The following is a 22,688-nucleotide window of genomic DNA, read 5'->3' as shown; positions in this document are numbered from 1 at the left end:
ATGAACTACTAGGAAAATTAAATTATCGAAACATTTCATATAACTTCTTCAGAGTCGGTGTTGACGTATCATGGTTGTGACGCAGGACTTTCAAGATTTGCAATGTAAAATATTCTAAAACTACAACACTAATCAGAGCCTGTCTGACTCTAATGTACTCTGCACAGATAAGCTGTATCCCATTACAGAGACCGCGTCCTTGGAAGGACATGGTCTATGAAGGCTATAGCCTGTGAAGGCCGATTCGAAGGTCGAACGAGCGTTGTTAAACGAGACGGTCTCCGCAGGTCTCCGTTTACGAGCATTTCCGGTTTGCGTAACAAGCCGTTACCTTGCGTGACGACTCGCCGCTCCTGTGCTGCCTAGCAACCCTGATTGCTGCCAACGGAAACAGCCTTGTCAACGGAGGAAAAAAGAAAAAGAAGTTGCCTACCAGACGAAAAGAAAAAAAAGTACAAGAAAAAAAGAAAGGAAGATAAAAGTTAAGAAGATGGAGCAACACGTTGCTGTTTTGTTATTTTTTATTTTATTTTATGCCATCTCTGAAAAAAACGCAATGGATCTTGGGATATGTCTCCTTCATATGCGGCCGAGAAATGCAGCCTTCGTTTCACGGTTTTGAAGGCTGCATTTCTCGGCCGCATATGAAGGAGCCTTGCAAATCGTTGCAAATGGAACAAGCCTTTGCGCGCCGCTATGACACAATCGGTCTTCAAATGCAGCCTTCGTAGACCGCAACCCCTGAATTGAGATTCAGCTATAGCTTGTGACAATAGGTCCTTCACGGAGACAGCTGCCCCTCATATTGCCTGATTTTATTAAATTTTAATGAAATGTCTGACGGTGGTGACAAAAAGTGTCCCCCCACTTAGAAACCTTATAAAACATGAATGTGTTGTAGAAAAAAAATTATTGATATGTGAGATTATTTAGTGTTGCCTTTGATGAAAAAAGCTCTTTTTAATCATTAAACTACATTTTTAATATTGCAAATTTATTGCATATGAAAGATTGAAACCTTCTCTGTGGACACACTGTTTTTGACGTCATGAGAAGATAACAAGTGTCATATATTTGACATAATAATAATAAAATTAAATTTAAGGGGATAATTGTGCTCCAGACATTCTATTCTTAATCCCTAATAACATCTACAATTTTAAATATTTTTATTTTTAAAGATAACAGCAGTTAAATTTTTTCCCAGCCTTTTGTCCCGGTTCTCAAGAATCACTGAAATACAAGAAACTCTGCTGCACACATGCATACAAAATAATTAGCCTGAATATGTGTGCGGTCCTTAATGTTATGTCAGGCATCATTAGGTGTGCATGTAACAGATTGATTTTTATTGAATTCATAAGAAATCTATTGTTGTAATATTGTAAGCACAATAAGAAATTCAGCTTTTTAAGAGAATTTACCCGTAAATAGTTCATAGCCATTATGTTTAAAAAGTCCTGTAAAACATGTCCTGTAAAAAGAGGTTAAAATGTTGTAAAACTGTTTAAAAACGTGTTTAAAAGAGTATTAAGATACATTTTTGAGTACCTGCGATCGATTAGCTATGCCTACCACTTCCAGAAGGGGAGCTCTCCGCCATAATGCCTCATTCTTGTCGGAGCAATGACAGAGAGGGCAACGTGTCAAGCGTGATTATTTACTTCTCCCCTTTTCAGTTATGAATATGAATATTAATGGTAATAAACTCTAGAATATGTTTGCTAATATGTTTTGTTTGTATTTTGTTAACATTGTGACTGAATTTAGAGGTTAAAAGCATTGTTAAAAGCCTTTGTGATAAATTGCTGTATTGATTAGTGTAAAGTCCGTTAAACTGCTATTCAGCCATGTCCAGTAGAGTGCGCCATGAGACCATGTTTGAGTTTGGTTAAAGTAAAACACACATGGTGCATATATTAGTTTGTAAGCTCAGTGTGTATTTAGGAATGATTGATTTGTTTCCTCCGTGTCAAGCGTTATTATTCACTCCTCCCCTTTGCAGGGTGTTACACACACTGGACGCACAGAAGGAAGCCAAACAGGAGCCACTCATGTTCAACCAGTTTTATTTGCAGAGGCTTTAATAAGATATTTGTTATTTTGTTCTTCTTCTAATGTCCTGCCATATTCTTTAATGTTGTCAGTCCTTGTTTTCCCCACAGCATTTATTTTCTCACAGATACTCTCCTATATCACGTTTCATTGAGTAATATTAATTGGCTCTAGCTCACCAGTGAATGTGTTTTCCTCTTCCTATAACACCTCTAATTCCATGGCATTACATTTCTCTTAGCGCTTGCTGTCACTCTCTATCCAAACACAGAAACCAGTAACACACGCTAAACCCTCATTTAGATCTACTTCCTCTAACATGATTGCAACCGTTGCCATTTGCACATTTAATCACATGCAGAACGCCCACAAACCAGAAAGTGCAATGTTTAGAATGCTCACGCAGTTCAGCACTCTTTATTTTGGATCTTCGTAGATCAACCCCAGAGTGAAATGAGGTGTGTGTGTTTGTGTGTGTGTGTGTGTGTGCGCGCATGAGAGAGAGAGAGAGAGAGATGAGGAGGCGGAGAGATGAGAGGCGAGGGAGGGAGCAATGTGAACAGGGAGGCTGGAAAAGAAGCCACACTTTGTACATAGGCTTCCAGCAGAGCAGAGGAACTCCTAAGTGTTGGATGAGGGAGACTACACTGTGGGGCTTGATTTACCTATGGTCAGATTGGACACAAGAGACGGATGGACAGCAGGCCCTTGGCTGACACACACACGCACACACCAACATGACCTCTTCATCAGCCTATTTACCCTCAGACTCTGTTGTTACAGGACCTATGACTGACCATTGGGACTGAAATCCAGCAGAAATTGGAGGGAGTTGACTCATACACTGGGATACTATATACAGTTGGCACCATGGATATATACAAATGTTTGAGCTTACTTTCCTTCACTCTTCCTTTACAAGGTAAACCCGATCCCTGTCTGTCAGTTACAACTGCCTGTCTTTTTTTCTCCCCATCAATATCAGAGACCTTGCAAAAAAATGTTTAGGTGGGAGGAAAATGCAATATCAGAGAAAAGGGTTTCAAAAGGCTAATGTATCTTTAATGGGTGATCAGAGGAAGGTGTTTCAACTTAACTCTGACATCACAAATTGCATATTATTGAAATTCATTCCCGGGGCGAAATTATTGCTGTCACCTAGCACTAAAGCAGTTGATGTCTTGGTTTACTCATTCAGTGGTTGTAAGAAGTGTATATGTTGAGCAGTGCACTACTTAAAAAAGGATTGCCTGCTAAGAATTGACATTGTTGAATCTCATTAGTCGAAACTTGCCTATAGTCGACTAATCGTTAAATCATGCTTTTTTTCCTGCTCCTTGATCAAGGTACAAACACAGTTTGTATTGTTGATTTGGCAAAATTATTTATTACATTTTTATTAACAATATAATAGGTTGATATTTGTACCACGATAGACCGAGTATCATGATTTATTTGTCAAAACAAAGCAATTCCATGTTAAATCAGATATTCAGAACCCCCATGTAGCCGGAATAGAACAATCCTTGTTTCATCATAGCCACATTTTGCGACTGTGAGATTGGCAGTGGAATTAGGGTCCACCGGTCGAATAGTCGACTATTGTCACCCCTTGTGCCTACTTTCCCATGATGCCATGATTATAAGAATATGAAAGGGATGGTATTGCGGTTTTCCTATAACTGTTAACAGTTCTTGCTTTTTAATTTTTTTAAACATATTAATAAATAATTCAGCTGACCTGGCTACCACAATCTTTTCCATACAGTCCCAGTTGAATCTCCATTCCCATTGAAACAGCAAGGATTTTATTCGATTTTTTCCTGAAGGCTAATCTGACTAAATGAGCCATAATGCAACCTCAATGACAAAAATAAACTAATGGATGTTTTCATGGGATAAGGAAGTGGAACGCTTCCGCTGGTGACGAGTTCTATCTGCATGGTTCAGGGGCAGGGCCTCAAAATGGACATTAACTTGTTTGCAAACATATTTTATATTTATTGTTTCCTGTCCTTTATTTGTGAAATAGATGTGAAATAATACGTTTTTGCGTATTTGTAATATATATTTGTTGTTTGGCTGGATTGATGCTGTTTGAGGGTTTGAGTTGTACACCTTTTTATACTCCTTAGTTTTTTTGTATTGTTCTTCATAGGCCAATGTATCCCTTGAGGGGCAGTATGGTACTATGAGAGTACATTGATCAAATGAGGAACTCATGGGTCCAGTAGCTCTGACAAACAAACAAAGCAGGGTGAAACCGCTTGTGCTTGTATCTTCCGTTCTGTCCGTTTTGAAATCAAAACATGAAAAACTAAAAAGTGACCTGTTTGTTTTAATAATCAACCTTTCATCTACATTATATATTGTACAAAAATCACACTTTTCTCTCTTTATAAACACAGTTCATGACCAGGATATCACGTATGAGAATAATGGCCTAAATTTTAAGATTTTGAAAAATACATTTTGCCAACTTAGCCATTAGGCAAGGGTAGGCAATTGCCTTGGGTCCCTGACTACCAGGGGACCCATAATCATCTAATAAAATTATGATTACGATTTTTTTACTCTTCCTTCATTAATTCTTTCCTCTCCTGCCGTTCTGTGGGAAACCCAGTGCGTAAATGTGCACAGTCTCTGTGTACAAATGAAACGATCGATCGCTGATTAGGCCTATTTGAAAAAAAGATCGAGGAGAAGACAGCAGGCTCAACACATTTTTAGCTTAAAGGTCACATATTATGCTAAATGCACTTTTTAAATGTGTTCCAACATATCCATGGGTTCACGGTGTGCCTAGAGACTGCCAAAATGTAAAAAAAATAACAATCTCTCCTTTTCTCACTCTCCCCCTTTCTGAAACCCCCACCCCTCCCCCCCAATATACTCCAGTCAGAATTCTCGCCGACTATTACGTAATAGTCGGCACAGCCACATCCCCATATTTTCTTTATATGTCCATGCTTCCCCCCCACATTAGCAGTAGTCTATGATAACTCCCCTCCCCCCATTTCTTATTGGTCCACGGCCCGAGATCCGATGGAAAATGTTCCGAGTGACAGCCATGTTGCTTTCCCCCTAAGCGACAAGATGCCCATAGTAGCCTACAGCTTGAATGTTACATACACCAACACAGAATGCTTTTGCTCATACTCCCCTAATTTATCTTAACCACAGCAGTCTATGCCTCGTTTTTTAATAACACAACGGATAGGAAGCTACTTGTGGTGAAACTGAAAGAAATGTTTTTATTGGTATTTTTGCCTGACTGGTGTATAACTATTTAGCTTTGGGACAAGCATTCAGCTTTTGCTCATAAAAACATAATTCTATTACCCACACTAGTCTGGAAATGCCTCGTTTTTAACAGGACAAAGGATTGGAACTTAATAGTGTGGAAGTCAACTTTGAAGATATTTTTTTCACTGATTTTAGTGGTATTTTTAGTTTATTTTATCGTCTGAGTCTTATTTTTAGCGTTAGCGCCCATGTAGCTTCGGTTGTAGCACCAAGTTTTGCTCATAACACGCTGTTTATATTCCCCACAGCAGTCTGAAAATGACTCGTTTTTAACATGACAAAGGATTGGAAGATATTCCTGTAGAAATCAAACTTTGAAGCTACTGTTTTCACTGGTTTTAATCATGTCAGGTCATGTCAAACTGTTCTCAAAGTATGGCTTAGCTCCGGCCGGTTAACACTGTGTTCGCAGTCACGCAGTGTCTCTCTAGTATCGCGAGAGCACGGCAGAGACGGTGGGAGAGCCCCATGGACATATAAAGAAAGCCCGGCAGAGAGGTGGGAGGGGCCAGCCAGATCGCACAAATATAGGTCATCCTGAGACCAGAGGACAATCAGGGTATATAGAGGCTTGCTACAATAAATGATCTGAACGGGTTTAAAAAAAAAAAAAAAAAAAGTATTAGGGACTACTTAGACCATATAAAATTGACAGCAAAGTGCATAATATGTGAGCTTTAACACCTTAAAGTGTCACAGACAATGACAGTAAGGAACACAGAACCAGCCGGGGCTGTTGCGTGTTTTTGTTTGTGTGTGTGTGTGTGTGTGTGTGTCCATATTTGTTGAGGAAAGAAGAAACTTGTCCGGCTATTGTCCAAGGTAATTAATTATCTGAATTGGGCTAGGCTATTTGTAAAATAAAGCACTTGATGGTAGGACAGACAGTGAGCATAGTCAGCCGCGGGGACTTACTTATTATCGGGGGTAAAGCTATCTTTGAGCTTCAGCCTGCCAAAATATCTTAAACATTTGGTGGTTTGTCCAGTTTTGATGTGGATGGTTCATATGATGAGCTGTTGATGTGGATCTAGCGACCAATAGCAGATGTTTCTGTCGATGTTTAGATTGTTTCCTCTGAGCAGCACAGTTTGGTTCGGCGTGGTTACCCAACTAGATCTGCCATGTGTTTCCACTAGTCTACTGACAGTAGTCAGGATTTATGCCGGACGGAGATAGCCACGGCCAGAAAATGGGTCAGAGCCATCACGGCGCTGGCCGCACATAGCTCGTGTCATTGTGCAGCCCGCTGATTATTCAATGATTATTTTGAATTTCACAAATAAAAATGCTAATTTTTTACATTTTCTGTTTGTCTCATTTCCCATTTGCTTTGTGTTAAGGAAACATAGAAAATAAAAAAAAATTAAAATTAAATATATATATTTTTTGGGTTTTTCATATTTTGTTTTCCAAATGGATATGGATTGAACGAAAACGATACACAGATTCTTGTGCTTTGCAAAACTGGATAATACCAGCACATAAATATCAATAGAAGTTTTTATCAGATTTAAGTTACTTTTTTTGGTTGATTCACATTATTTATCTTGCTTGATTTTGAATGTTTGCACAAATATGCTTATAGAATATACCGTGGGGCTTTATTGTTGGATGGTCTCTGTTTAAATGCATTTGTGGTTGTTGTGAATGTATTGTGTTGGTGGATAATGGAGGGAAGGCTTGGTTAGTGAGTTAATGCGTCTGTATAATTCCATGTGGGTCATGTCAATGACCAGAAACGTAAATAAAATATGAATTAATTAATTAATCAATTCATTCATTCATTTAACTCGACGTCATTGTAAATGAGGGTCACCCCTCAATTGGTCTCTCGAGGATAAATAAAAGTTAAATGAAAAATGAAAAATTCAGTAATAGTGGTTGGCCAACAATTCAAAGCATCCTGGATAACGATAATAAAGTAAGTCGAGTAACTATAAGACTATCAACTCAAATGTAATGTTTTGTTACGAAAATGTTTCTCCATCGTTGGCTGCTAACAGTAGTGTACAGGATCTATAGTGTCATGTAAAGCACACCCATTCCAAACCCATTCCATGATTACCTTCTCTCTCGCACACATTACTGCTTTGACCCATTGTCCATTGTCAAAGTCATGGCACCCTGCGAGCCTCCCCCCTCCACATCCAAACCTATTAGTTGCCAGGCTGCTTTAGAATCTACTGGAGCGTCCCTTTGCATTCCACATTCACTCAGAGCTGATGTGATCTTTTCTTTACCTTTCTTTTGTCGTTTTTTTTCTCGTTTGAAAAGGTAGAGGCATTTCAAGGTTATTGGACATCTGGACATGTCAAACAGATTCAGCTGTAAAAAAAGGGAAGAGAAGACATAGACGGAGAAAAAAAGAAACTGTATCCATTTAATAAGATATTGATCCCAGACAGAGCCTTTAAAAATTGAGGATGCCAGTTTTCAAGCAACTGAAGGACAAGCCATCAGCTGTGATTGAGTGGGTGGTAGGACCGGAGAGGAAAGCCTGCAGCATGACACCAATACCTGTGTACCTGTTTTAAGAGGACAAGATATATAGGTAGATTCACCTTCTGTGCAATCACATGACTGAAGTTTTAACGAGGTCGTAAAAAACACCTTCGAGCTCCCGCATAATTTACATGTTGTACAATAAACAATATGCCCCACAGACTAGAAGAAAGGCATTGAAAAATGCAGTAGGTCTTGTGTCAGGCATATCAATATAAAAGTGATGATGTATTGCTGTGCCATTGAATTTCCGATACTGATACATACACCATATCTAGAATAGAAAAGGCCTAATTTAATCTGAACAAAATCCTTTGGATTGCAATACAAAGGACATAGTACTGTGAGAGCCTTGGTACGTTCACCTCTCTTTAATTGTTCCCAGTCCTCGTTAGGTCATCCTCAGTGTGTGTGTGTGTGTGTGTGTGTGTGTGTGTGTGTGTGTGTGTGTGTGTGTGTGTGTGTGTGTGTGTGTGTGTGTGTCTTCCATTACAGTGGCAGACAGAGGAAGGCATGAGATGTCTGGACAGATCGCTCTCCATCAGACACAATGGATGTCCTCACATTCAGATTCATCCTTTCTCGTTTTCCGCCTCCTCCCCCCATCCTCCCCCACCCTGTTTGTCTCGTCTCTCAGATACATCTCGTCTCATGTAACCATACGCCACTTGTATAATAGAGGTCACCCTCCTTTTAGATTAGACTCTGTATGTACAATCATTCAGTTGGCATGGCTGCTCCGGATAATCCACAATAGATGTAATGTATTGTAGACAGTAGAGAATAATTTTAAGGTAGCCATAGTACGGAACTTTTTCATATAAATAAATGTTGGTTACATTCAAGCCATCAGCAAAGGAATCGACACACAATTGATTAAGCCTATCAGCTCCACAAAACTCTCTGTATTTCTCACTGGCCAGAGTATACAAACCTGGACATACAGCAGAGGGGATACAATTCATGATCACCAAAGGCTTACCTAATTAAGATGCGCCAAAAGTGTTGTTCTAATTACTCAGTATTCCTCAAGGAGGCCACTTAAGTTTCATTCTATAGCTTTACCTTTATGCATTTGGAACTATGGTTTCTACTTCATACATAGATGTGCAGTTCAAACAGTTCTAGCTGGTGATATATGGGTGGATGACATACAGTATAGGCCTAGCCTGGAAATCCAGACTTGCCGCTAGGCGCTGGCAAATTAAATTTGCTGAGCCTGTTGGTCTGGACACTCTCCATTGAAGCTCATTTAATATGTCAATAAATCCTGAGCTACCAATCAAATCGTTCTTTCTGATATGGGCGGAGTTGGAAAGGTCTATTGATCGTGGCCAGACCCTACACCGTTCTAGATATGGGTCTGGATAAACCAGAAAAAAAAGATTAAAAATAATTAATCAAATATTTGACATGAGAATTATTGAGACCACATACATTTTGAGAAATGTATGTGGTCTTTTAGATTTGTAATTGAAATATGTATTTATTCACCAATTTGTTGAGTCTGTGCTTTAAATTGTCATATGGTGTGTGACATGAACATCTTTGTATTTAAATTAAAATACATATATACTTTTCTTATGTATACTGGTTTTATCACAATTCTTCATCTTATCTTTATTGGGCTGCCTTGATTTCCAACTGACCAAGTTTTTTAAGTGCTAGCAAGCGTGATGTGTGCTTGTGTATGGTCATATCCGCGCGATTTGCAGTAAATAAATGTCCACATGTGTATCCAAGTGTCTCTGTGTAGGCTATTTAAAAAGAAATCAAGCAAGTAGACTAATAATAACATTAATGAATTATTGGTTATTGCATCACAGAAGGCCTATTGGCCTATAATAATAAAAAAACACTGTAAACTATGTTTACAGTTTAAAAATGTTTTGAATGAAATGCAAACCTTAGTGAATCATTTGCTCTTGTTTCTCTGTCTTGAGATTCACATAGACTGAGCAGTCTTGTTTAAATGTTACAAATTGAGCTAATAAACTGAACTTTGAATATTTTTGCTGCAGAAGTTATCTCAGCTAATTTTTGTTATCTAATTTGATAATAAGGTGATTGTATGCAGAATGCTCGTGCCAGAAACTCATACAGTGGTTTTGTACAGATAAACAAATAAATATTAACAGGCTCTCAATAGTATTTCAATTAAGGGGGGGTGTGCGAAAAAAATTCTGTCCCCTAGGGGGGGCATGACAGAAAATAATTGAGAACCACTGGTGTAGAGACAGAGTTGAAATGGGGCAGAGAGGGGAATGACATCCAGAGAACGACCGCGGGCCGGAATCGAACCCAGGTCCGCTGCTGGCGAGGCCCATGGGCCCTACCAACTGAGCTAAGGGCGCCCCCGAACAAGTACTTTTTAATCATCTAACTGACTTGACAATCAACATTAACTGAGTGGAAGGACATCGCATGTAAGCTAACCTAGCAAAACTTACATACGGTCTCTCCGTAATCCACGTAAAAAGTTAAATTATTTGAACTTATATAATACGGATACCGGACAGAAACAGGACAAAAATATTACGGATGGGAGGAGTTTCGGAGGCAAACGGACATTACGGAGAATCACAGGAATGAGTGGACTTTCGGTCGGATCCAGTTGGATCGCATACGAGAATGTACATATGTGGAAACGAGCGATTTATTTATGTTAATATAAGTGTTAAATCGCTCTTTATTCATACTATACAGTGATACTTACATAGTGTGCGCGTTTCATAAAGCCGATCTTTCAGTCACCCGCTCTTCATGTAATCGGCAAATAAACTTTTTGGGGATCCCGAAACTGATGTCCAATCAGAAGAGAGAACGCTACAAACCGGCACCCGTCTCACTGCCGGTGCACACACAGAGCGACAGATCGGTGAATGTTTATGCGCCTACAATGGCGGAGTAGGTAAAAATCCTTCCCAATGTCTGTTTTGATGGTTTTTATCATGTTTTATCACACTTACTTATCTGAGATGATGCTAGATAATTTGCTGTTTGAAGACCGCAGTGCATTAATGTGGTGACGTGGGGACGAGGGAGGGGGACTGCTAACTGCAGTCAGTGACAGGAAGTTAGCTAAACTGACCATTCCGCTTACTGAACCTTTAATCATCGCCCAATTTAAGACAAGTGATGATAGACCAAAAAAGGAAAACAATAAAAGACAAAACATACATTTAAATGATTTATTAGCTATAAAATACAAGTCTTAACTACGTAAAGTCTTAACTCAGGTGAATAATCATTTTATGTGTAAGAAAATACTAGGGCTGTCAAGCGATTTAAATGTTTTATCTAATGAATTACAGGCTCTGTGATTAATTAATCTAAATTAATCGCATACTTTTATGACAATTTTATGCTTGTTTATAAACGGCTGTATAGCCTACTACAGTTTGCTTCTCTCGCTCTCCGTCTCTCGTAACTTCTGTCTCCTCCCCTCAGTCAGGTTTCTACATGAAGTAAAATTAGGAACTAGCGCAGAATTTTCTCAAAAAAAACAAGCAGACTAAATGACGACTTTCCATCTCCCACAACTGAGCCGATTCATTGACCATCGTCGTACTCATAGGCAAAAATATTGACACACACACACACGGGGCGGGTGTCCATTTATGCGGGAGATGAGACAGCTAGCAAACAAAATTGAGACACACGGAGGAAGATTGAGAGATACTGTTTTGAACCTACATTGTTGCACCCACTAAATCAATAATGCACAGACACTGCAGAGAATAAAGTAAGATGTCTTCCTACCTTCATGCTTACTTGCCCGAAGCATCCCATAAACCGTCCATAGAGCCCTCGGCCCCTTTCCCCTGCTTCTCTCTTTACTTTTCTCCCTTGTACCCGTGCGGGCCGTGTAAGCAATTGGCTACCGGTGCAGCTGCGCACCACTTTTGCACCGGGTCAAAGGGCATTATAGAAGTGCGATTAATCGCGTTAATTTTTCTGTGATTAATTAATCGAAATTACCGCGTTAATTTGACAGCCCTAGAAAATACAGTTCATATCATATAATGTGACCAATAGATCATATTGTTTGACAAACAAAACCTGTCACACAATATGATATAGTGTCACGCCATATGAGGTTTCATGCATTTCAGACCATTTTCTGCTCTGTCATTTTTGATAGCATGCTTACAGCATAACAACTGTATTCATAAAGTTGTTATGCATAACATACAGTATATATAATTGTAGTAATGACAAAAAAGGGATTTGTCTTTGTCGTTTAGTATAAAAGCGTCACTCTAAAAGACGCTGAGAATGGATACTGAAGTGGGAGTGCTGTAAAGATTTGATTTATAGAAAAAAAGACAACAGCCAGCATGCCCTGGTCCTTCTGAGATGTTTTCTGTACTTGTGGGCTGTGTTCGGAAAGCCATACTAACCTCCTAGTCATACTAATTTTGACTTCAATTTGAGTATGTGACGGTTGGGTATGCGAGATTGGGTATGCGAGTTTGGGTATGCGAGAAATTCCCAGATGAGTACTAATTTCCGGGAAGATTTTGGGTATGGATCGATTGGATACTTTTCCTACTCAACCGCCCCACAATGCACTGGGTCAATTCTACCCGCCCAGGAAAATGAAATATTTTCGAGCAAGTTGCTAGGCAACGACATTGTTTGGGGTCCGCGATCTGACAACTGTACGTGCAGTCATTCATAAAACTCTTACAATAGATAAGAGATGAAGATAAATACCTAACAACATTAGAGTCACTAAGTGAAATGAGTGTTGTGAGTCTGATAGTGGAGAGAGATCAGAACAGATCGCTGTTCCACACACCGCGGCTCGTCCAGCTCAACTCACAGACAGCTGAGTGCTGTGATGAGCTGTCTGATGAGCGTCGGAGGGATCCTCCGCCTCGAAACATAATTATAAAATAAGAGGTCTAAAACGCAGATGATGAACACAGGACTGTAAAAATCTAGTTCAATGTCTAACCTGTAGAGGGCGGTTATACGCTAAATAGCGTCTAAACTGCCTGAATCTTACAAGAAGAAGAAGAAATTCTTCATTGCTTGAGTATACTTCAACTGAAAACGTTTCGACGTACCTCGCATACACAATCGATCTTTGAGTAGACAGTATGCAGTATATAGATGGTGAGTATGTAGGATGTAGGACGCTAGTATGGCAGTCCGAACACAGCCACAGCCCTAGATCGAAATGGGACCTCTCCACCCAAAAGGTGTCCAAACAATTGCACGTCATAATATTACAATTTGGTGATTTCAGGGACAAAATCAATTTAATCATAGGTAACTCAAAATATTGTACTTAGACTTTGAAAGGAACCTACTCCCAAAAACACATCTCTGAGATCCTTCAGTACTTTAAAAAAAAAAGCTTTTGTTTTTCTTAGTTTTATTCAAGTCTGAAATGTGTGAAATGTTGGGACAGTCAACCAATATGACCTTTTTCATGTTTGGTTAATAACCATGAAAATGAGTGATAACATTAATGTTCATTGTGTTAACATAAAGCAACATGGTCTGAACAACATAGGACATTTTTTTGACTAATACATGTTTTTTTTAAATATGTGTTTGACGCTTGGAACAAAAAAAAAAAAAGCAATGTCATCCACCCACATATACAGCGGGTGAAATAAGTATTGAACACGTCACCATTTTCCTCAGTAAATATATTTCCAAAGGTCCTATTAACATGAAATTTTCACCAGATGTTGGTTGTAGCTCTAGTCACAACACACAGACACAGGTCGGCTTCTTTGAAACGGGCGAACTTTAATGGCACGTTGCATCCACACAATGATCACGCGGCTCTCGTGATTCTTTACTCCTTTACGCCGTGAAAACTATCACAAATAAACATAATACAGAACGGCAAATCAGCGAATTATACAGCAGTTACATAAGCATGAAATAAACACAGAAATATGACACTAATTGGCACGTGAAAGCTACATGCATAATACAGGAAATAAAGTGCTTTAAAATTATGAAATAAAATACCTCGCTGGCCGCTTGTTGTGAAAAGAGGTTCGTTGAAAGTTCTTTTAACTGTCCTTGTTACAGTCTTATATCTTGGCCGTCTGCTTTAGCATCAGAGACAAACGTATTACAATATCGCTGCTCTTAACGAGCACACGCTTGGACTTGCTTTTGCATCAATTTCGATCAACAATAATGACGTAGGGAAACTAGGAACAAAAGATTAGTTCCGTGCGCTTGCAGCACATTAACACATTCTAATATTCAGATTACACATTACACATTGATTTTAGTTACATTATATTAACATTTTAACCTTTTAACCCAACATGAATTATTATCTATTTATTTATTACAGAACATTAAAGTATTGATTATTAATTGTGCATATTTAAAGAAAACGTATTTTGCAATGTCACTTACATTGGTAACAACCCAAGTAATCCATACATACAAAGGAACCAAAACAAATACGTTCAGAAATGAAGTTATGTGTAATAATGTGAACTGACACAGGGAAAAAGTATTGAACACATGAAGAAAGGAGTGCCAATAAGGCATGGAAAGCCTAAACAACAAGTGAAATCTATCAGCAATTAAAAAGTAATCCAGCCCCTTGTCAGTGTACATTTATATCAGCTGTTTCAGTCCCAACTGATGGCCTACAAAAAGGTATCATTTCAAAGGTGTCACACAAGACACATCTCATGATGGGTAAAAGCAAAGAGCTGTCCCAAGACCTTCGCATCCTAATTGTTGCAAAACATAAAGATGGCAGTGGTTACAGGCTCATTTCTAAGCTTCTGAAAGTTCCAGTGAGCACTGTTGGGGCCATAATACGGAAGTGGAAAGACTATAATTTCACCATAAATTTGCCTCGATCAGGTGCTCCTCGCAAGATTTCTGACAGAGGAGTGAGAAGAATAATCAGAAGAGTTGTCCAAGAGCCAAGGACAACTTGTGGAGAGCTTCAAAAAGACCTGGAATTAGCAGGCACTGTTGTCTCAAAGAAAACAGTAAGTAATACACTCCACCGCCGTGGCCTGTATGCGCGCTCACCACGCAAGACTCCATTGCTGAAAAAAAAGCATGTTGAAGCTCGTTTAAAGTTTGCTGCACAACATTTGGAAAAGCCAGTGAAATACTGGGAGAATATAGTGTGATCAGATGAGAGCAAATTTTAACTGTTTGGATGCCATAATGTACACCATTTTTGGAGGAAAAATGGCACTGCACATCATCCTAAAAACATCATACCAACAGTGAAGTTTGGAGGTGGGAACATCATGGTGTGGGGCTGCTTTTCAGCAAATGGTACGGGCAAACTTCACATAATTGAAGGAAGGATGAATGGGCAAATGTACCGAGACATTCTCGACCAAAATCTGCTGCCCTCTACCAGGATGATGAAGATGAAACGAGGGTGGACATTTCAGCAAGACAATGATCCCAAACACACAGCCAAGGAAACTCTCAATTGGTTTCAAAGAAAGAAAATAAAGCTGCTAGAATGGCCCAGCCAATCACCTGACTTAAATCCCATTGAAAATCTATGGAAAGAACTGAAAATTAAGATTCACAGAAGAGGCCCACGGAACCTTCAAGATTTGAAGACTGTTTGTGTGGAAGAATGGGCCAAAATCACACCAGAGCAATGCCTGCGACTAGTTTCTCCATACAGGAGGCGTCTTGAAGCTGTCATTGCCAACAAAGGCTTTGGAACAAAGTATTATATAAATATCAGTGAGCGTGTTCAATACTTTTTTCCTGTCATTTCACATTATTACACATAACTTAATTTCTGAACGTATTTGTTTTGGTTTCTTTGTATGTATGGATTACTTGGGTTGTTACCAACATCTGGTGAACATGTCATCTTAATAGCACCTTTGGAAATATATTTACTGAGGAAAATGGTGACGTGTTCAATACTTATTTCACCCGCTGTATTTATACAGTAGTCACTGAAAAAATGAGCACAAAGCAGAAGCAATATTCACTGAAGCATGTGCATTACTGGGGAAACAAAGTATGTGTCTAAACTTTGATTCTCTCCCTTCAGTGTGTCTCCAAGTGGGACCTCATGCCCACGCTGAAGAGAGGCTGCTCCAGGATCTGTTCTCACATTACAACAAGCTCTCCCGGCCTGTGAAAAACACTACAGACACTGTGCTGGTCCACTTTGGACTGTCTATTGCTCAGCTTATTGATGTGGTGAGTAAACAATACAGCCTTGTCAAAATTCACTTTTACTTATCAATTTCACTTTCACAATTCCACTGAAATTGAATAGCTTTTTTTTCTGCAGCATATCCTCTGAAAAAATTAATAAGTAGAAACAAAAATGGATACATATATAATTTGTGGTTTTGTCTATCTCTTAAGGAGTTATGTTAGTAACACTAACTAACAGCTAGACAGCAGCCTGGTACACCAGAGGCAACACACTCAGCCAAACCCAGATTAGATCCTATCCATCTTAGAGAGATACATTTCAATATACAGATCACTTATCAGAGGAAATGAAACCACAGCAGAGATTGAATTATTTTCCCAAATTAAATTCTCTTGTCAAGTATGCTAACACTGGCAGTAAATCTGTCGTTATGATCCAGGCAGCTGCTCTCAACAAAATTAATTTTATTCTCTATTCTCACTATGGCAGCTTAAAATACAGGTTTCATTTTACTCAAATAATGTTGCAGGGTTTATGTTGACTAAGGGTAAACTGTTTTGTAACACCTTAAACTGCCATTTTCTTGCCATGCAACGTTGCCTGGTGCAGTTTTATGATGGAATTGGTGATGGCAGGATCCTCCAGATTGTTGAAACACAATTAGCCGACAGTGCTTGCTCCAGATGCCTGCCAGGGAGTCAGCTCTGGGGGAAAGTTGTCTTCTCCGGCCGTGTTTTCGTCTGGGTATTAGATGTTGCTGGAAACAAGCTGGAGAGAGTAGCTTCCTAGCAGTGACAGCAAGGCCGCATATGAACAACAGTCAGGTTGTTTTTGCATGATGCACTACCTTATATGTTTTTCCTTGCGTATAAACACAATTCATCTGTCTCGGATGTGTACAGTACAACCCCAATTCTGAAAAAGTCGTTATGTAAAATGTGAATAAAAAAATAATTTCCCAATCCTTTTCGACATGCATTCAATAAATAACAGTATAAATACATAATTTAAACTGATAAACGTGAAATATTTTTTTAAATATACACAAGTTTGTTTCCAAAAAGTTGGGACAGGGGCATGTTTACCACTGTGTTACATCACCCTTTCTTTTAACAACACTGAGTAAGCGTTTGGGAACTGAGGACATTATTGTTGACATTTTCAACCGACAACGGTTTTTTGAAGTGTTCCATGACCCATGTAGTAAAATCCTTTATAAAATCATATAATTTTTTAATGCTGTGCCACCTGAGGTCATGGGCATAACATTTTAATTTTGGACCTTGCCCCTTACATGCAAAGATTTCTCCTGACTCTCAAAATATTTTAATTATATTATGGATTGTAGATCGTGTAAATCTTAAATCTTTGCAGGAATGTTGTTTTTAAACTGTTGGACTGTTTTCCTCTGCAGTTCTTCCCAAAGTGTTGAGCCTCACCCCATTATTGCTTGTGAAAAACCTTTACGGCATGCCCCTTTATATCCATTCATGATAATCTCACCTGTTACCAGTTAACATGTTTATGTGAGCAATGTTCCAAACAGGTGTTTTTTTTAACATTCCACAGCTTTTCAAATCTTTTAAACCCCCTGTTTTTTGAAACGTGTTGAAATTGTATATTTCTGTATATTTTCCAAAAAACCATAAAGTTAATCAGTTTAACCATAAAGTTTATTCATGAGCGAATGTAGCAGTATGGAAAATAAGTAACTAGAAAAAGTAGAACGCTTTTTTGATGAAGTCCAGACTGACATACAATTCATTTGGAAGAAGATTGATGTCATGTAATGTTTTCTTCTGTTTACATGCAATAAGGATGAGAAGAACCAGATGATGACCACCAATGTGTGGGTCAAGCAAGTATGTCATGATAACTGACACAACGAGTGCTCACGATCCATTTCAATATAAAGCGACAGTTAAAGAATATGATTCATTTTCATAGGAATGGAATGATTACAAACTCAGATGGAACCCAGAAGAGTACGAAAATGTCACCTCCATTCGTATTCCATCAGAAATCATCTGGAGACCGGACATTGTCCTCTACAACAAGTAAGGAACTGATTCAATCGCTTGTGAATCTTTCATGTGAAGAAACTCTGCAGATTGTGGGATCTTGAATGTTGCTATTTTCAAGGTAAAAATAATCATATAGCTACTAATGTTAAAGATTTTGTTAAATGAATTCCAACAGATGGACAGCTGTTGTAGAGCCTAACATTGTGTCCTGTGGCAATGTCATGAAATAATTTAGCTAAGATAAATGTGAACAAGGTCAGCCTCAATGGATGTGGATACAAATAAAGTGTGGTACATGCTACCGCGATGCAATACATTAGGCTGAGAATTAGAAGATGAAATGTAAATGGATGCTTTTCAAAGGGCCTCAGATGAAAAGCTTCCAGTGTGAGAAGCTCACGTAGTTGGAATGAAATAAATCTGAGGGAAATCAGCGTTTTTTAAGGCATTCACTCAAAATGCTGAAATTATACAGAATTACTAAAATTGGTTTTGAGTGAAAAACAAAGACAGTGAGATTTTGGATCTTAAACCATATTCTGTGATTTGTGTTCTCAGCTTTCTAGTCTTTGTAAAGTATTGAGCAAAATTATTATGAACAAACTGCCATAAACTGTATTTTTGCAACTATATTTTCATACTGGATCAGACAAAGGGGCTACATAAGCAGCATTGCTGATTTGTGTTTTGGCGTGTATGTTTCCCCTTGCATGGTTTTTACAAGGTTAAAACACAAAATTATATTTGGCAAGAAAGAGTCATTACAATAAAGTAATAACGTGTACTTTTTGGAAGTCTGTAGTTTTAATGAGAATTAATATATTTATAGCTCTTTGTATGAGAAATGATAGTGCTGAGAGTGATTTTTTGCTAAGTTGTCCAATGAATATATTTGGAGTAAAGATTCACAATCCACTGGATTTAAGACTTTAACGGTCTAAACAGTTTGCTTAAGGAACATGACGCAAGAATTAAAATTAAACTTCTGAACAAGGCAAAAATAAATGCAATGTAGATTTTGAAACTGTTTCCACATTTCCTCTCACCTGTTCTTTTCTGTGAAGCGCTGACGGCGACTTTGCAGTGACTCACCTGACGAAGGCACACCTGTTCAGTGACGGCAGGATAAAGTGGATGCCCCCAGCCATCTACAAATCTTCCTGCAGTATCGATGTGACTTTTTTCCCTTTCGACCAGCAAAGCTGCAAGATGAAGTTTGGTTCTTGGACCTACGACCGCGCCAAGATCGACCTGATCAACGTGGCCAGTGATGTGGACCAGATGGACTACTGGGAGAGCGGCGAGTGGGTCATCGTCAATGCGGTGGGCAAGTACAATACCAAAAAATATGAGTGCTGCACGGAAATCTACGCAGACATCACTTACTTCTTCATCATCCGGAGGCTTCCATTGTTCTACACCATCAACCTCATCATTCCTTGCCTCCTCATCTCCTGTCTGACTGTGCTGGTCTTTTATCTGCCATCGCAATGTGGAGAGAAGATCACCCTGTGCATCTCTGTGTTGCTATCGCTAACGGTATTCCTCCTGCTGATCACGGAGATCATACCTTCTACATCTCTGGTCATTCCACTGATTGGTGAATACCTGCTGTTCACCATGGTCTTCGTCACGCTGTCTATCGTCATCACCATCTTTGTGTTGAACGTCCACCACAGATCCCCCCAGACTCACAGCATGCCTCACTGGGTGCGCAGAGTCTTCCTTGACCTGGTGCCTCGAGTCCTCTTCATGAAGCGTCCGCCGGGCACGGCCAAGCAGCACTGCAAGAAGCTGATTGAGATGATGCACCGTCCTACCAGCATATCCGCTACTATGGGCAACTCCCAGGCCTTCTGGACAGGCTTAGAGGCAGGGTTGAGACAGGTAGAGAATAGCATCCCAAGGACTCAATGCGACAGTCCAGGGATCCTGGTCTGCTCGCCTTCCCCATCCTCTTCCCCTCTGGAGGACCGCGACCAAGAAGATCACTCACTGAAAGCTAACCTTTACTGCCGTTCTACATCTGGTCATTATTCGGTTCTTTCAGAGAAACAACCCCTACGTGGACACAGCTCTGCAGCCTCATCTTCCTCCCAGTTGTCCTTACCCCCGACGCTGCCCATGGGCCCACTTCACAGCCCATCTAGGGTAGCTCCAGAGGCCCCCCTGGCTCCAAACGGACGCTCCCTCAGTGTAGAACAAATATGTGAGCAGCAGAAGGTGCTTCCTCAGAGAGCCGGGAGCCTGTGTCGTTCCCGCAGCTTCCAGCACTGCTATGTGCACGTTGAAGGGTCTGAAGGGATGGGGATGGCAGGGCGAGTGAACAGACAAGCCTCCAAAGATCACCTCACACAAACCCTCACAGCACAGTCCACTAAAGAAGCCAGGCTCCGACAGGATGCCATGGGTCCAACTGTTTCCCCTGCTATGCATCGCGCTATAGAGGGAGTTCAGTACATCGCCGATCATCTCAGGGCAGAGGATGCAGATTTTTCAGTGAGTAGAAAGAAAATTCAAATGTTTTAATAAAAAGTAAAGCTGTTTTAATAGAATAGTAGTTTCTAAATGTGTATGTAGTGCTCACATTTGGAAAACATGTCTCATAAGAGCTTCTTCCTACTCAATGTTGCTTAAAGCAAGACACAGCAGGATAACATTTAAAACGTAAAGATATCATCATGCAACTTTGCCAGTTGATTGATGATAACGACATCGCTGTCGCGGTAGTGTTTAACTATACATTAACTGTATTACAGTGAAAAAAGCGTTAAGTGCGATATTTAACACTAAAGCGGACAGGTTTAAGGCGTTTGTGATGTCTGTGGAAAGGTTGCGAAGTGAACCCGGCAGTCACTGTTGAGGTTGTTGGAATGAGGAAGTAACATAGCAGCCAATCAAATCAGAAGGAGGCAGGTTTTTCTCAGGGATTATTGCATGCCCGTCCTCACTGCAGCCTTCAGTATGATGATATAAATATGATAACTTCTAAATATTTGGTCCAAAACACTTAAAAATCAAGGATGCATACCCTCGTGCCGTGCGCATGCCACATCCGGAATCTCAGGCCTATCTGACCAAAAGTCAGAGAGATATGTGAGCCACAGACAAACAGCCATGTCTTGCTTTATAGATAAATAGATAGATAGATAGATAGATAGATAGATAGATAGATAGATAGATAGATAGATAGATAGATAGATAGATAGATAGATAGATAGATAGATAGATAGATAGATAGATAGATAGATAGATAGATAGATAGATAGATAGATAGATAGATAGATAGATAGATAGATAGATAGATAGATGGATGGATGGATGGATGGATGGATGGATAGATAGATAGATAGATATAAAAATGCAAAGTGCTTTAACAAAATACATACGAGCAAGTACAATCAAATAAATACATACTAATAAAAAAAACACATATACAAAAAGATAAATACACATACTCATATATACACACAAACCAAACGGGATTAATAGGTGCTAGGACATATTGACATAAGTAAACGTTTACTACAGCAAGTGAGCATCAGAGGTGACAATTTCAACTTTACCTCATGTTGCTTGATCATTTCCAAGACTGCGTCTCAATTTTTAATAAATTACTGAAAATGTGTAATTAAGAAGCTGCTGCAGCATAACACTTTTAAGTACAAAGCACTAACGCACTTTAACTGCTGAGTCACTTGGAAAAAAAGAAAGATGTCTTTGAGGATTGGCAGACAATTTAAAATGTGTACAATTATTCTAAAATAACTACCGGAAGTTATTGCATCCTATCACAAAACCCCTTGTCAATATAACAATGCACTTTAAATCTTTTGCAGGAAAAGGCATGTCTTTGATAATATGGGACTTCTGTAATTTGACCTTGAATTTTTTATCAGAGAGACAAGCAAGGATTGAGTGACATTTAGGAGATAGCTGCCTCATAATGAAAAAATCAGCCATTCGAGAGAAACCAATCAAGGGTGAAAAGTGACAGGTGGTATACAGAGAGGACTGGTGTGCAATCTGAAATGTTCCTCTCCTCTGTGTTCCCTCTCTGCTAGGTAAAGGAGGACTGGAAGTATGTGGCCATGGTCATCGACCGGATCTTTCTCTGGATGTTTGTACTGGTGTGCATACTGGGCTCTGTGGGACTATTTCTGCCTCCTTGGCTGGCTGGAATGATCTAAACTGTTTCAAAGGAAAGGGAGTCCAAGAACATTAAAAGGAAGACTTCAATTCTATATTTTACATTGTTAAAAAAGAATAAGAATGTTTTTCTCGTTCATCTTTGTATTCCAAATTTCAAATGTCACTACTTGCTCTTGCCCCAGGTTATCAAAAGGTTATACTGTGTTGAGATGTTATCCTTTGTATCACTTACTGGCGGTACATTCCATGTGTTCCATTGCTTGATCAATGAATAGAAAAACTATGGAATGCTGATTTAAATAATTGTTATTTATTTATTTTTGTTAAGCATGTTCTTGAAGGCCATAATAGTTTATTTAAAGCATTGCTATTTAAAGTTAAAGTTGATTTTCAATAAAACAGCTGCCACATTGATTTGGGAGACATCTGCATTTTCCTCTAGCCTCTACACAGTACACTACTCATTATACTGTTAAACCATACATGGATCTGAC

The 22,688-nt window shown here is 39.2% G+C and overlaps 1 protein-coding gene across 1 annotated transcript; it reads left to right on the top strand.

The window, feature by feature from the left end:
* Nucleotides 1-2,925: 2,925 nt before the first annotated feature.
* On the top strand, nucleotides 2,926-22,232 carry chrna4b (cholinergic receptor, nicotinic, alpha 4b; the record flags this gene model as incomplete). Its single annotated transcript, XM_080031738.1, has 6 exons — nucleotides 2,926-2,977; nucleotides 15,905-16,056; nucleotides 17,836-17,880; nucleotides 17,966-18,075; nucleotides 19,107-20,541; nucleotides 22,107-22,232. 6 exons carry the CDS (start codon nucleotides 2,926-2,928, stop codon nucleotides 22,230-22,232), a joined length of 1,920 nt encoding a protein of 639 aa, XP_079887864.1.
* Between the last annotated feature and the right edge of the window lie 456 nt (nucleotides 22,233-22,688).

The sequence above is a fragment of the Ammodytes marinus genome, assembly GCF_949987685.1.
Source record: "Ammodytes marinus genome assembly, chromosome: 7".
Taxonomy (NCBI): Eukaryota; Metazoa; Chordata; class Actinopteri; order Uranoscopiformes; family Ammodytidae; genus Ammodytes; species Ammodytes marinus.
This window is presented reverse-complemented; position numbering and strand designations above follow the sequence as displayed.